Consider the following 16,130-nt stretch of genomic DNA (forward strand, 5'->3'; position numbering starts at 1 on the left):
TCTAATAATATCCTGGAGAGTGCCACCTCTATACTATATGAGAGTGCCTCTCTTTTATTTATTACAGGGTATGTTTCAATTAGACTCTTGCAAACTTGAGTAACTGGAAAGGGCAGGCAGGTAACATGAATATGTCAGTCATTCTGGGGTGAGTAACAGGGGACTCCAGTGAAACGCAGAGTGAGCTCCCCACCTCGAGCCATCTCCATGTATTTTGTCCCACAAAACAAGCCTGCTGGGTGGGATCTATCAGCTAATAAGCTGCCTCTATTCAACTTGTAAACCTTTTATTAAATTACTCCTAATTATTACAGTGGGCAAGGCCTTGGGGTTTATTCCATTTAGGTTGTATTATTTTCACTTTAGCTCTGAGATTGTTTTCTGCCTCATGTTATTTATATGTTCTGGTATAGCTCCTCTGGTTATTATTCTCATATTTTCTTCCTTGTTTCTGTTCCTAACTTTTTTTTCTTCCTGTCTTTCCAACTTGCCTGTTGTATCCTTCACTCTCACTCTGGAATCAATGCAGTCAAGTCATGGTTGTCCAGAATGCAAGGTAGAGTTGGCTCTCTTTCAGTGTCAAGTTGTGCTGTGATGTCTAGAGTTTGTATGTATACATATGAATGTATACATTCACTGTAGTTCATTTGTATCTTTTTACATGTTGGTATCTATTGAATTAGGCTACCAGAAAATTGTTCTGATTACATTACTAAAAAGGCTTAGCAAATGTGTGCAGTGGAAAAATGGAAAAGTAGAAAAAAATGGAAAATAATGGAAAATTTTCTGTTGCAAACAGAAAAATACGGATAAAGAAATACCACCCTGAAATTAGATGTACCTAGTTTTCAAATATAATTTGTCCACTACAATTCATTTAGCTTCTCGTGTGATAACCATGGCTTCAGTGCTCCTGGGTCTATTACAAATAAAAACAAAATCTAGATTCATTTCTCAAAAGAAATTAACTGATCTTCTGGATGTCCTGTAGTAGACATGGGATCTCATCTTAAAGACCGGAGTTTTGTGGTCCTTGTCCGTCACTTAGACCTGATATTGAAACATTTCCGTGTCATTATAGCTTCTGCCCCACTGAGGATTTGCTATGCAATAGAATGCCATAATCTGCCTGTTCTAGCGTGTTGGCAACAACACAAGAGCATCCTTCATTGTTTGCCAATAGTAGGAAACTCTTTTCTAAGAGAGTTCATAACTCGTTACATCATCACATTGTTACCTCAGAGTCTCTCTTAGATACATAACTAGAAGCATTCTTTTGCACATTTCATTACATTATATACTACATGTGTTATGTATTTAGTCGGGAAGTGAATCTTGTACCATCTGTAGCAATAAGATGGTGAGAATTTAAATCCCATCCAAAATATTAATGGTACAGGATTTGTTTTCATCTGTGACATTAACATTTGACATCTTTTCTAATCCTGACAAGCTGTTGCCCTAAAGAGGTTGTTTTTGATTTTGCAAGGCATGGATATTTAAATATTGTAAAGAATAGGATCAGTAACCACACCCTTTCTGGTGGCCAGAAATTGTTTCCTTGCAGCCACTTAATCGTGGAAAACAGTAAATTTGATATTCTGAAAGGTTGCTTGCTGTGGCTAGCTCTCTGAAGATACCATCCAGATTTCTCAGACTGATGGGCAAAATTAGTTTGGTTGAGAGAGATAGTGTCATTTTAGAACAGATATTATCAATCACTTTATGCAGAACCTTCATATCCTTTCCTTAGAGAAGCAGGGAGCAGGGGTTGTCAGAATCACAATGGTTGTCTGCATTTAACTTAAAAAAGAGAGTATGTTTTGTAAATGTGAATATTGTTTGAAACAGTCTGGAATGACCTGGTCACAACTTCAAAGATCTAGAAGTCACTTTCTCATTGTATGTTTCATTGAGAAGTCACTTTCATCATCTCTGAGAACTGTCAATGTGAGAAGGAATGATAATGATAAGGTACTGACATTGTCATTTTGGCTGAGGGGGCCAGTGAGTAAAGTCCTAAAGAACTTGGATTTGAATTTTAGCCCTGCATCTTAGAAGTTGTGAGGTTTCTCTAAAATGGCTTCCCCTGCTGCTAAATATAATAATAGTACCCTTCCCAGACTTTTTTGTGAAACAGAGTAAACCACCGAAAGCGATAAGCATAATGTCTGGCACATAATAAACACTCTGTAAATGGCACTTGCTATTATTGCCAGTACTATATACAATTACACCCTCTTTATACCATTTATAATTCCCTAAGCTACTCTAAAACTGGCCTAAAATTGTTATCATATGTGTATATATACAAATATATATGATTTATGTATAGGAAATATATATATGCCCATATATATATTTAAATTGAGGTGAAGAATTTTAGATTGTAGGGTAGATTATAGGGTAGACAACAAAGACAATTCAGCTAATGAAGCCTGCATTTAAGAAAGTTGAGGGATTATTGGGGCACCTGGGTGGCTCATTCAGTTAAGCCTATGACTCTTGTTTTCTGCTCATGTCATGAACTCAGATTTCATGGATTCAGGCCCCACATCAGGCTCTGTGCTCACAGCACACATCCTGCTTGGGATTCTGTCTCCCTGTCTCTTTGCCCCTCCCCTCCTCTCTCTCTCTCTCTCTCTCTTTCTCTCTCAAAAGAAAAAGTAAATAAATGTTTAAAACAAAGTTGCGGGATTATTCATATTTTATGATTGGCTACATCAGGTAGCCAGTGGTCAGTTATCCCTACAGAAAGAGATGCAGAATACTTGGACTACAGAATTACACCAAATTATTTAACATCACTGTATAGGAAACTAAACAACTTTGAACTTCGTTTTCCTCAATAATAAAGTGTAATACATCTGTCATTCTTAAAATTAAAAAATAAAAGACCTTTGAACTGATATGACTTTCACTGGTCCAATTTTCTGGTCTCCTTTCACTTCCTCTTCCCACCCTTGGATCAATATACTCATAAGCTCTGAAAGCCCAAATGTCAGCACCAAGATGAGTTGAAAGAAAGACCAGGAAAGAGCATGAAAAGTACATGAACTCAGAAGTTGCCCCTGAATAATTAAAAAATGGAAATGAGCATATACGAAGGATCCCATTCTGGTTTACTCTCATTACACCATTTAACAAAGTGCAGATTTTTTCCCATTAATGAGACTTTGCTTTGATTGAAGCTGATTTTAGATATCATAATACCTTGAAGTTCCATTCCTGGCTGGACTTTCTCCTTGTTGGCATATCAGACTATCCTTCAAGACCTATGTAAATCAGGGACAGGTGTTGTATGCATTTACAATTCTAAGGCCAAAACTTGCTTCATTTCAGTACATTTTAAGGAGAGAAAAGTAGAAGCATGTTTTAAGGATCCATCCAATAAACATTTCTTTAGGCACATTATCCAGAGAGTGTACTAGTAGCTGAGGTTAGAGTTGACAGCCATGGGCTCTGACTTCAGGGAGCACAGAGGACAATAAAGTGATGTGCCAAAAACACAATACTGCACAGAACAACAGAGCTTATAAAATGGGATATGATAGTAGCTTCTTTCTAAATCAAAGGAAAATCCTCAGAGGAGTAATTAAAAATAAATTTGTGTTTGTGTGTTCCTTTATTGCACTTACTATATTTTTTTAGTAAAGAAATACGTGTGTGTGTGTGTGTTGTGTTTTTCTATATATATGTATGTGTGTTTACGTCCGTGTTGTGTCTTCATGTATTTGTATATGTATGTGTATGTATGTGTGTATGTGTATATATGTACATGTGTGTATATATAATATAATATATATAATTTCCAATAAAGGAAAACCAAATAAAAGAAATAAAAACCTTCAATATTTTAATTCTGTGAAAGTGAAATACAAAGAAGCCATCATATTCCATTCTATTTTCTCATTATTTTTTGAAATTAAAAAGAGAAACTCAGAGCACTGTTTTTCTGCCAGTTTGGGGGAGAATAATTGAATTTCAAATATCTTTTTGTGCCTGCCTCAAAAGCAGATCTACTCAGGAGAAAATACCTGGTCAATAATTAAAAAACGAAAGTGAAAAGAAATTAGTCAAAACTTCAAAAAGAGAAAGGTTAATTTTTCTTTATTAGCACCATGTACTATCTTGATTAATTGACTTCTTATTTTCCCTTGTTAAAAATCTTCTCTGATTATTAGATACGGCCTAATTGTCCTAGTATAATATCATTATTGCAATCTTCCCAGGAGGGAATATAGCGTGTTTTCCAGACATAGAAGGAAACGGATAAGGAGCTCCACTTTTTTCTCAGCCTCATTTATGCTCACTTGCAAGAGGCCCTCTGCCTCAGCATCTGTAGCTTGTAAATCCAGATTCTGATATGGATGTGAGAAGTGCAGAGAGTTTTCAGTTATGTGAAGTGGCTCCACAACCCAATCAGATCATGTTCAAGGGGGTCGGTCTGTGGTAGTTAAAAAACAAGTGTTGCTGAGGAAGTGGCTTTGTGTGACCATCTCTGTGTCATAAAATTCAAGTACAAAAAACTGCAAAGGATTTCATGATCATTTACATGGCTCATCCAGGAAGAGCGAAGGCCAGTTGTGTTTACCTACATTAGTCCTAAAAGAAACGAACATTTAGAGTCTAGAGAGAAGTAAAGAATTATATTCATTAATAACATAAAGTTCACCCAGTTTGGGTTATTTCTGAGTGTATCTGGGCAAGATACAATTATTTAAAGTAATCATCCCTGGTTCCACAACAGTGTCTCGGGGTATCCTCCTCAGAGTTTCCTTAAACACTTCCAAAACTTGCCTAATTTTCCTGTATGTGTCTATATACACACACATTGTATATCATTTATGTTACATATATAGGAAATCTATATATCAACTTGAAGTGAAGGACTTTAGATTATATGGTAAAGAAGACAAAGTAGTTACTGCAGCTGATAAAGCTGAAATTAAGAAACTGATGGATTATACAAATATTGTGAACCTAATCAATTGAGTCCATAGAGCTTACATTTAAGAGCAGCAAGTTTCCCTATGCCTGGATCGTGGTCCTGCCAGTGAATAACTATGCCACCTTCTCAACAGACTTGAATTCCACTGATTATTGTTCTTTCCTACCCTGTCTCACAGAATTGCCCGGAGGGTTAAGTGAGTTAGCACATAAAAAGCATTCACAACTCTGCCTGGGAAAAACTAAGCATGGAATGAATGTTAGCTGTTTTTATTTCAATGTGCTTTCTTTATAAGTTGCTTTTTACATATAAACCAAGAACTTTTGCTAAATATATAAGTGAAAAAAATGTGAAAAATTATAGTAACAATTATTCATATTCATAGATTCAGAAAAGAGTATGAATAATAAATCCTTTTGAAGACTTTAATAATACAGACCATTTTCATATATATTGACAATATCTAGAATCTTAGTGAAAATACTGGAGTTTTTATTTGACATTAATTCCCATCTTTTTTAAAAACTATGCATTTGATTTGTTATCATTGAAAAAATAATTTACTACTATTTACTGTATTAAGAACTTTATCCTTAGTGCATCCCCATGACCTCCTTACCTTCATAAGAAAGTCCAAAACAAAAAGAAGCTTTAAAAGTCATACTACCATATGTTTTTCTTCTAAGTATACCTGCCTAAAGAAATAGCCATGAATTCTAGAGTAGCAACCATGACTTGTTATTATCTTGAAAGTGGTCACATTCCTTCTTCCTATGTCATCATTAAAAAAGAATCAACTTGGGCACCTTGGTGGCTCATTTGGTTAAGCATCCAACTTGTACTCAGGTCATGATCTTATCGTTTGTGAGTTCAAGCCCTACATTGGGCTCACTGCTGTCAGCACAGAGCCTGCTTCAGATTCTCTCTTTCCCTTTCTCTCTGCTCCTAACCTTCTGGTTCTCTCTCTCTCTCTTTCTCAAAAATAAATAAAAACATTTTTTAAAAAATAAAAAACTTAAGCTAAAAGGAACATAGTTTACCAGAGTTATTTTGAAATTTTATTGTAAAATATCTCAAGCTTACTGAAAATCATAGAAAATAACAAATACTTCTGTTCTTGACATTCACTTCTACCAAATTTTAATATTCTGCTATATAGACCTCAGTATTTTTATTAAAAAACATTTTATATGTATCCCTGAAACCATTCCTCTGTCCACCTGAGATAACCACTAAATAGAACTTAATACCTATAAATCCCAAGCTATCTTATGGTATTAATATATGTTTATTACATATACATGTATACATAAATAGTTTACTGTGTTACCTTACGGGATTTTAATTTTAAATCATGATAACTTACTTTCGTTATCCTTCTGCAAATTTTTACTCAACTTTTTTTCAAGATTTATCCATCTTGATATATGGAGGTATATTTTATTTGTTTTAACTTCTGACTATTTCACTGAATGAATATATTCCATTTATCATTTATTATATATGCTGTTAGAAACAATGTTACAGTGAATGTTCTTGAGCACATTCCTTGTGCACAGGTGGGAGGAGAACTTCTCTAGATAGAAGTGGAATAAGTCAAACTAGAATTTTCTGGGTGTTTAGGTACATAAGCTTCACCAGTTTCATCTAAAATCCATCTAAATTCAGCTAAAAAGTATGTATAAATTTATACTATCTAAAGTACATGAGAATTCCCATTTCTTCAAATCACTACATATATACTGCCCCAAAATTACTTGCAATTTATCTTGAATGAAAACATTGTCAAATCCTGCTTTTATTTTTGTACAGATGAGTCGGTGAGAAGAGAGAAGGCCGATGCTTTATTTCTTAATTTGGATTCAGTTCACCATGGCTGAAAGATGAGGGAGGTCTTGAGAAACATAAGTTCAATGGTTCTCAGCCTGGGCCGCACATTAGTTTTACCTAGGAGATTTAAAAAATTCTGATACTCAAGCCTCACCCCAGACCTCTTAAATCAGGATGTCTTCGGAAGTGCTGGACCAGGAGCTATGGGTGCAGTTCTGATTGCCCTCTTTGCAGCCTTACAACTCAGATTCCTAGCTGATCCCAGTATGTAGTCAGTGTTGGAAATGACTGTCCTTGCATATGCTGATAAGAAAGAGAATAAAGTCAGAGACAGAAGAAGGAAATTCTGAAGGTTGGTGGTGAACTGGAGCTTGATTCTCAACAGCTCTGTCTAGAATGGATAGGGCAAATTGTGCCAGCAAAACAGCAAGCGGCATTCCAGGATGTGGCACTGCTTGAGACCAGGAACTAGCAAGAGTGAGTCTGCCCATAGTTAGGAACACAACAAATCCACGGTGAGAATCCAGTCCCTTTAGCACCTTGGAGGCAGCTTGTCATGTCAAGGCACATGAAAGGACTCCAGACAAGTAGGTTGGTTTTCCAGACTCAGGTGCCCACCAGAATTGAAGGGTTATCTAGGACGTGAGATTGAAGGCTGGGCAGAAAATTCAGGAAAAAGGCAGTGAAGATTAGATAAAGGGTTACATAGACTAATAGCAACAATGATAATTCAGCCCCATCAGTTGATTAATGTCAGGTATAGATGTTACCATATAGTTCATGTAATTATCTCCTGCATTCAGGAGGGGAAAGATTTCCAAAATTACAGTATAGCTGGAACACTAAAAAGCTTTTCTTTAAAAAACTACTCCAGGGCAAATAAAACCCAAATCATCCAACATAGACTTAAGTTGTCGTTTTTTTTATTCAACTTAAAATAAGGCTTAAGACAGGAAGATGAGGAGATGATTGCATAATGATTTAAAACAAAATATCATCTTAAAATGTCTGCATGCCCTTCCTGTTGACTATGAAGTCATCAGTTAAGATGAATACTCAAGGTAACTCTTTTTTTCTTCTAATTCAGTGCTGAGTACAAGAGGAGAACTAAATATGTTCAAAAGAGTCTTAATCCTGAGTGGAATCAGACAGTAATTTATAAAAGTATCTCCATGGAACAGGTACGCAATGGTTATTTTTCTATGAGAGATTTAGACTAATATAAGAATAGCAATGATAAAAGTATTGAAAGATTGTAGTCTATCAATTTTGCCACACAGACAAGAAAAAATGAGTAAAGGGGCGCCTGGGTGGCTTAGTCTGTTAAGTGTCCAACTTTCACTTAGGTCATGATCTAGCGGTTCGTGGGTTTGAGCCCCGCGTCGGGCTCTGTGCTGACTGCCACCTCAGAGCCTGGAACCTGTTTCAGAGTCTGTGACTCCCTCTCTCTCTGACCCTCCCCCGCTCACTCTGTCTCTCTCTCTCTCTCTCTCTCTCTCTCTCTCTCTCTCTCCTAGAAATAAATAAAACATTAAAAAATTTAAAAAAAAAGAAAAAATGAGTAAAATACATATAAGAAAGCCAGTGAAAGGAAATGGGTACAGTTCAAAGATACCATGAATGCAAATGTGGGCTTTTGACAAAACAGCCAAAATTTAAGCAAAGATATAAGACCAGTGGAACATTTTCCATCAATTATTTCAAAATGTACGTAGTTCAACAGACTAGGCCATGTTTGTCATATTTTGAAGGAAAGTATTTTCCAACTGGCTATATATTTTTAAAACTTTGGCCAATCTCTTTTATTTCTTCCAGATTTATTGAGATATAATTGACATAATACATTGGATAAGGTTATGGTATACACCATAATGATTTTATATGTACATTACAAAAATAATACCTGGCTGTATTTGACTTTCATAAACAATACAAAGCAAAGATTTTAGTGTTTATAAGTGCATTATTAGTGGGCACCTGGGGGGCATAGTCAGTTAAGCATCTGACTCTTGACCTCGGCTCAGGTATTAATATCACTGTTTGTCAGTTCAACCCCAGCATTCGGCTCTGTGCTGCTTGGGATTCTGTCTCTACTTCTCTCTACCACTCCCCTACTTGTGTGTGCGTGCTCTCTCTCTCTCTCTCTCAAAATAGATAAATAAAGTTAAAAATGTATTATTGCACTAAATAATAATTGAGGCCTTTTAAGAATCTGACATTGTGAAGATGAACTGTACAGACCAACACATACAGCTGACTAAGCTAAAGATTATAAAGGAGGTTTATGATTTGTTCTCTGGAAGATTTCTGATTTGATTGTGAAGTTGAAGCTAGGTATAAATTGTAATATGGGTTCTTGAATTTAAAATAAGTTAAATTTACCTGCAGAAATAAGACAATGCTACTTTGTGTCTTTTGATGATTTACTAAAACCAAAAAAACTCTAATCCAAATATTTAATCTAAATAACCTAGACAGTTTTGCAACCTACAAATTCCATGTATTTAAAGAGCACTTATAGATTCTGCTTTTTATATTTAAAATCTGAGGGGAGTGTTAGAGTAACAGGAAATTAGTAAAAGTCTGAGTTCTCTGATGAGCAAACACTAGTTTCGACTATAAAATCATTGATATCTCACATATTTAATATAAACCCACATTTTTAGATAAAATTTGAAGTCTTTTTACATACTTCAAGGAAGTGAAAAGAAATGGATCTCTAATAGAGTTTGATGAAAATGTATGATGAGGAATGGCGTTAATGACATTTTGATTTAAACTGTAGCTCAAAAAGAAAACACTGGAGGTGACCGTCTGGGATTACGATAGATTTTCTTCCAATGACTTTCTTGGTGAGGTGAGCATCTGATTTCCGTTTCCTTATTCCCTGTCATTATGAACTAATTAGAGCTTGATGCAAGCATAGTTTTTAGGTTTATAAGATAACCATTTTGGTTAAACCCCTTTGGTGGATAGGATGTAGTTCCTGATTTATCCTTTCAGTTGATGAATAGTAATGAGAAAAGGTTTTCACTTTACCATTTGATGTACTTTGTAATTACTTTGCAAGATGAACTAGTAATTGTTTTGATAGGTGTTATATAATCGTGCTATGAATCCCATGATTATGCTAAAATTTTGAGATAAAATTTTCATTAAATGAGCTAGATTTTTAAAATGCATTTTCAGACTTTTAATTGCTATTCCTCAGTGCATGTATCAATGACTTGATGTGACATTTTACATTCTTACTTCTTTTAAGTATCCCATGAAAATTCTCTCAAAATATTTTACAAGGCACAACTAGACGTAGGAGAAGACAATAAATAATTGCATATAAATTCACATGAAATCTAACCTCATTATGAAATCTGGCACAGTGGTTAGATCCTGCATTTTTGGTTTGTTTTTTGGGGGTTTTTCCATCAATGATTTTTCAAAAAACGTGTTTTATTTTGTGATCTTTGCTAAAACAGAAGTTATGAATTAATGTTAAAAAATAAAACATTTCTTAAAAAAATAACACCTACAAACCATCTCTTCAAAAAATATGATGTCCCATCCCAGAAATAATAGAAAACAGTATGTAGTCTAGGTGACATGACACCTTGTTTGGTTCCTAGACTCTGTATTTCTCTTTTCCGTCAAAACAAGACCGTGTGACCTTTACTTGAAGTCTCCATGCTAGTACTGCCAGTGGGAATAACAACCTTTGGACAGTTCTAGGCTACACTGTTATATCTAACTTAGTGTCCCATTCTAGAAAACTGATTTACTGTCATTTTTAAAACTGTTCACATGGATTTAGAGCATATAGCCACTGCATTAGTTCTCATTTTTAAAAATTTTTTTTTAATCATCAAATCTAAAATGTCAGCAGGTCTAAAATTCACTATTACTTACAAATCACTAAGAAAGAAAAAACTGCTGAGGTGCCTGAGTGGCTCAATAGGTTAAGCGTCCAACTTGGGCTCAGGTCATGATCTCACAGTTCATGGGTTTGAGCCCCGAGTCCAGCTCAAGTCCCCCATCCGGCTCTGTGCTGACAGCTCAGAGTCTGGAGCCTGCTTCAGGTTCTGTGTCTCCCTCTCTCTCTGCCCCTCCCCCACTCATGCTTTGTCTCTCTCTGTCTCTCAAAAATGAATAAACATTAAAAAAATTTAAGGAAAGAAAAAAATGCTGCCAGCTAAACCAGGACACATCGTAAGTTGTTAGTCATATGCCTCTTTGAAACATCAACTAAAGTAGGTTTTAAAATACAGGGAATAGGTTAATTGCACATCACCCATTCTTTTTTATTTTGTCCCTCTCATAACTAAAATCAGTCTTTAAAAATGATATCCAAGTTAAAAAAATAAAAGATCCAAATTTAGTACTAGACTGTGTTCATTTCACAAAAGAAAGCTTTCTTTCATGAAGAGATTGATTTGTGACTCTACCTTTTTGTATCATCTCCAAATAATTAACAGCCCAAGATTTTACACAGTTCAATTTAACCAAATGTTTATCAGGCATCTCTGATGCACCCAATGTCATGGGTAAAGAAACATGAGGAAGACAGCCTGATCACCCTCAGAGTCATACCGTGTCTTATATCCATGAGTAAATTTCAGGTCGCAGACAAGAGTAATGAATGAATTCTATCAACCTCATTGACTTCCTGCATTTTTTTTTCAGGTACTGATTGATTTATCTAGCACAGCTCACCTCGATAACACTCCTAGATGGTATTCTCTCAAAGAACAGACTGAAAGCCTCGATCACGGCAAGTCTCATTCCAGTCAGGGCAGCCAGCAGCCTCCCAAGCCATCTGTCATCAAAAGCAGAAGCCATGGTATCTTCCCTGACCCATCCAAGGGTAGGAGACATTTCAAGTAGAAAAAGCTTTTGTCTCCTTGTTCATTGAGTAACTTCTTGAACATGAATGCTTGTAGATACAGTATATTTTGAAATGTTGGATTATCTTGGAAAATATGTAATATAATATGCAAAGAGTGATGGATACGGAATCAGGAGTAAAGGGCTTTCGTCTCAGATCAGCCCATAATTAGGTTTAGAGCTTTGCAATCTTCACCTCTCTAACTCTGGTTTTCAAGCAGTATAATGGAGGAGATTGGGCTATATGAGCTGTTGGGTTATTTCCAGCTCTCAGAATCCATGATAGTATGATTTTATAAAACATGTTGGGTTATTTCATAAAGAAAAATAAAAATCCTCAACAGTTCATTGACGAGACATACTCATTGTTACTGTGTATACAGATTTCTTCTAATTGTTTAAAGCCCTAATTTTTCACAGGTATTTTCTTACATATTTTATATATATGTAATCTACACATAATTTTGCATCCTGATTTTTACTTGTCATATCAAGAGCACTTTCCCCCATGTCATCAAAACAATTGGTATGTTGAAATTTACTTAAACCTTTCCTAAATGTGGGACTCAAGCTAATTCTGATTTTTTTTAAAACTCTTACTATTTTTGAAGTAACAATGTCATACATTCTGGGCAATACGCACAGAATTCCCATTTGAATGAGATTTTCCTTTGCAAGGTTCATTGCCAGCTATCCTACAACACATTAATCTGCATCGTAAACTGAGTTAATACCTGTATGAGATAACCGGGTAGTACCTTCCCTAGATACACTGAACTATGTATAAGTATCAACTATAACATTTTATATTGGACCTGAGTATTGCTCCCTTCTCTTCTCAGAAAGTACATCAAGTTGAAAAGTGGTCCTTTGCACATTAGAAAGGAATGGGTCCCCATTGCAAGTGTTCTAGGAGATGGGAAACCACAAGGCCAAGTCCAGGAGGACACTGAGTTGAGAAGATACCCATGGCTGCCATCAGTGATACACATGACTGACAAATGAGCGTAATAGACCATATATGGATTCCACTTTGCCAGATCAACTCTGCCTTGATGAATGGTCTAGAACATCATTAGCATAAAGACTTGTCTCTCTCTCTCTGACTGCCATAGTAAATGTGGGATCTGTATTCCCACATTTACATTCTCTAAAATCACCCGAGAGGTGATTCTACAGTCTCCGCTATTTAATGAGTCCTAGTGACTCAGGCCCCTTCTTCCAGGAATTCACCGTATTTTTACTTACAGCTCCTCTGCGGTGATATCAGCCTTTAGTCTCCTGCCTGGTCCCTACTTGAGGCAGCAGTTGCTTGCTAAACCTATAACTTAACAGTCATTCACGTGAGGGTAGTCAGATGCATTTCCTCTTCTCAAACTTCTCTCTTCTCAACAATATTATCCTTTGGACTCTCCTCCGCCAAACCATTTCCCAGATGTTTAATCACATCACCGAGTAGGGAGCAGTGGCATAAATTAGCCCAGAAGGAAACCGCATTACCATAAATCTTAGTTTCAAACGATGTGAGGCTGGGCTCGACGGGAGGAAGGTCGAACATCAGAGCAGTGTTAACTCACGTTTCACCCTTTTGTAACCAGACATGCAGGTTCCCACCATTGAGAAATCCCACAGTAGTCCCGGTAGCTCGAAATCCTCCTCCGAAGGCCACCTCCGCTCTCATGGACCGTCTCGCAGTCAGAGCAAAACCAGCGTCACCCAGACCCACCTGGAAGACGCAGGGGCTGCCATAGCCGCTGCCGAAGCCGCAGTGCAACAGCTCCGCCTGCAACCAAGTAAAAGACGCAAATAAATTCCTCAGCATGGCAGCTTAATGTTCATCTGTTGCCTCTCCTCCCTGCTGTCCTTCCCTGTCTGCTTTCTGTGTTTGGGCACACCCCGCTCACTCCGTCCTCTGTCCCTGTGTCTGTGTAAAGACAGTATCGATACGTAACTAGGCTCTCTTATTTAGAATTTTTTTTTTAATTTATTGACGTGGACCGCAAAAAAACTGGCTGTTTCCCCTCTGTCTCCACCATCCATCCAACCTGGCTCATAGTACTTGGTAGCTGTGTCCGTGATGTTTGCAGACAAAGCAGTGTTGTGTGTCCTCTGTGTGTGCACTTTAAAATATCCCTTAGAGTACAGGAATTATAAGCCCACGTGGCTGCCAGTTTTCCAGGCATGACACCAAAAGAGCACACACCCAAGCAGTCAGAGCAGATTGGAAATGAGGTTCTTGCATCTGAAAACACTCCAGAATTAGAGGCAGGAGAGTAATACAACCCACAGGCAAATTCTCGAACCTGGAGAGGAAAAGCCATTCCTAGTTTAAAATCCTTCGTGAATTAGGCACGTGAAGTATTGTAGCTTTACATGTGGGACACTTGCTAGTCTTTTGAAAACAAAAATCTGTGAAGAAAATTATGTCTCATATTCCAAACAATTACTTAATATTAATATATGTATAAATACATATGATGAGGCAATGTGACCTCCTTATGGAGCACACTGGGGTCCATTCCATTGGATCACACTTTGCATACACTAACAGAGGATTTACGGCTATTGTTTTCCTAACCTTGGAAATCCTTGGACAGTCAAGATGTCAATTAAAGAGTAACAATACACCCATCTTAATTGCCATCTTTTCATTTAATTTTGAAAATGTAGTCAACTGATACATCAAACCTTAATAAGCACGGAGATTTTACAAATGGAAGTGCACTGTTCCTTCCAAGAGACTTTAGCCAGACAATGGATGTAGACTGATGTTAATCCCCACGTCCCAAAGTCTTCATGTCCAAAGAAACAGCCAGTTTTAACCCCTTTAGTGCTGTGCATGTGGTGTCATTTTGGCCTTTGAAACCCCAACTTAGTGAAATAGAGCAAAAGATCACTTCTGTTTGCATGAGTAACATTTAAGCTGCTTCCATCTGAGGATACATACTCTGGGTTTCCATTTCACCCACACCGCCACAGCAGCACATAAAAGCGGTCAGTCTAATCATACCAGGAAGCAACACAGACACAGCATAGCAGGAATCCTCCCCATTCAAAGAACTCAGTCTGATAATCTGCCTCCACCAGCCAATGGCAGCCAAGACCAAAGCCAGCTAGCCCTCAGGAAGGTGATGTCCGATGGACCAGTCAAGCCAGAAGGAGGTGAGCAGAAAGGCGCTATTCAAAGCACACAGCAAGAACATCCCCCAAATTTAAAGCCCTCCTCTTTTAATTTTTAGACATTGTCTGATGAAGTATGTTTATCCACTTTTTAATGTGCTTTTGTGGGCATGGCATTTCAGGACTTCCTCGTCGCTGTGTAAGTCCCCAAATCAGTCCCATGATATATTGACGAAAGTGATTTGTATTTTTCTATGCACTGGGCATCTTTTGACTTCTGTTGGGAAATAGATTAACAATATTCATATTGCAGAATGGAATGCATGCTACTAACCTAATCTGTTCAAAGCATGACTATAAATATGTTGCATTGTGATAAAAGTTTGAACTGCTCAAAATTCGAATTAGCATACCAGTTGGAATGTAGATCAGTTTCTGTTGCATATTATTTCAAGTGTAACTTTTAAAAAATTCGGTGGATTTTGGAAATTCTTAGAGGAAAGTAAGGGAAAAATTGTTAATGCACTAATTCACCTTTACATGGTGAAAGTTCTCTCTTGATCCTAGAAACAGACATTTTCCACCCATGTTTCCATAGCTGTTAAGTGTATCAGATGTGTTGGGCATGTGAATATCCAAGTGCCTGTGTAATAAATAAAGTATCTTTATTTCATTCATAAACTACCGGGTTCTGAGCCATTGTTATATGATGCAGCTTAAAATGAGTGTGTCAGTCTTTGCTTTCTCATTTGATTCCTTGCAATAGAGTATTTACAGTTCTTGTTCCATTGCTAGTGAGACTTCTAATGACAGACCATTTGGGGAGCAGAACAAAGTTTTATGTCCGAAACATTATTAGCTAGAGGGAAAATTGCTACCAAATAAAAGCACCAAGCGCACATAAACATGTAAGTAAGTAATGGGGCTGGGCTACTCTAGACAATACGTCTGCTGTATCTTGCTCGCACATCTGATCTACTCCGCAGTCTTCTCGGGTTTCTGTTTGGAGGAAGACAAATCCCATGAGCCCTCACTCTGGGGGTGTATGTAAACTTGACTCCATAGCTGTGTTCAGAAAGGAAAGCAAGTTTGAGTCCATCCCTAATTTGACCCCAGCATTCATGCACTTTTTCCCAAGAAAGAGTGCTATTGCCAGTGACAGAAATCCAATGAGGGTGATTATAAAATTGTCTTTGAATTTAATTCAAAAACACTTATAAAATGAAGGGGTTTTTTAAATAGAATAGTGGTGCCCTATTATTTCCCTTCTAGCCCTAAAGTACTTGATTTTATGAGTCTCTACTTGTCACCAAATTAAAATCAAGCCTTATGCTTTCCCATTGTATTTCTC

At 36.9% G+C, this 16,130-nt stretch overlaps 1 protein-coding gene across 1 annotated transcript in view; it reads left to right on the forward strand.

Moving 5' to 3' along the window:
• Window positions 1-16,130, forward strand: part of PCLO (piccolo presynaptic cytomatrix protein) — a gene marked incomplete at its 3' end in the record, with an annotated part of 177,908 nt that overhangs the window by 145,009 nt on the left and 16,769 nt on the right. The window contains exons 15-19 of the mRNA XM_039224704.1: window positions 530-556; window positions 7,869-7,962; window positions 9,567-9,638; window positions 11,459-11,639; window positions 13,258-13,452. Coding sequence (XP_039080635.1) covers window positions 530-556; window positions 7,869-7,962; window positions 9,567-9,638; window positions 11,459-11,639; window positions 13,258-13,452 — 569 coding nt within the window. The remainder of the gene's footprint in view (window positions 1-529; window positions 557-7,868; window positions 7,963-9,566; window positions 9,639-11,458; window positions 11,640-13,257; window positions 13,453-16,130) is intronic.

The sequence above is a fragment of the Hyaena hyaena genome, unplaced genomic scaffold, assembly GCF_003009895.1.
Source record: "Hyaena hyaena isolate Hyena2069 unplaced genomic scaffold, ASM300989v1 scaffold_1722, whole genome shotgun sequence".
NCBI classification, from domain to species: domain Eukaryota; kingdom Metazoa; phylum Chordata; class Mammalia; order Carnivora; family Hyaenidae; genus Hyaena; species Hyaena hyaena.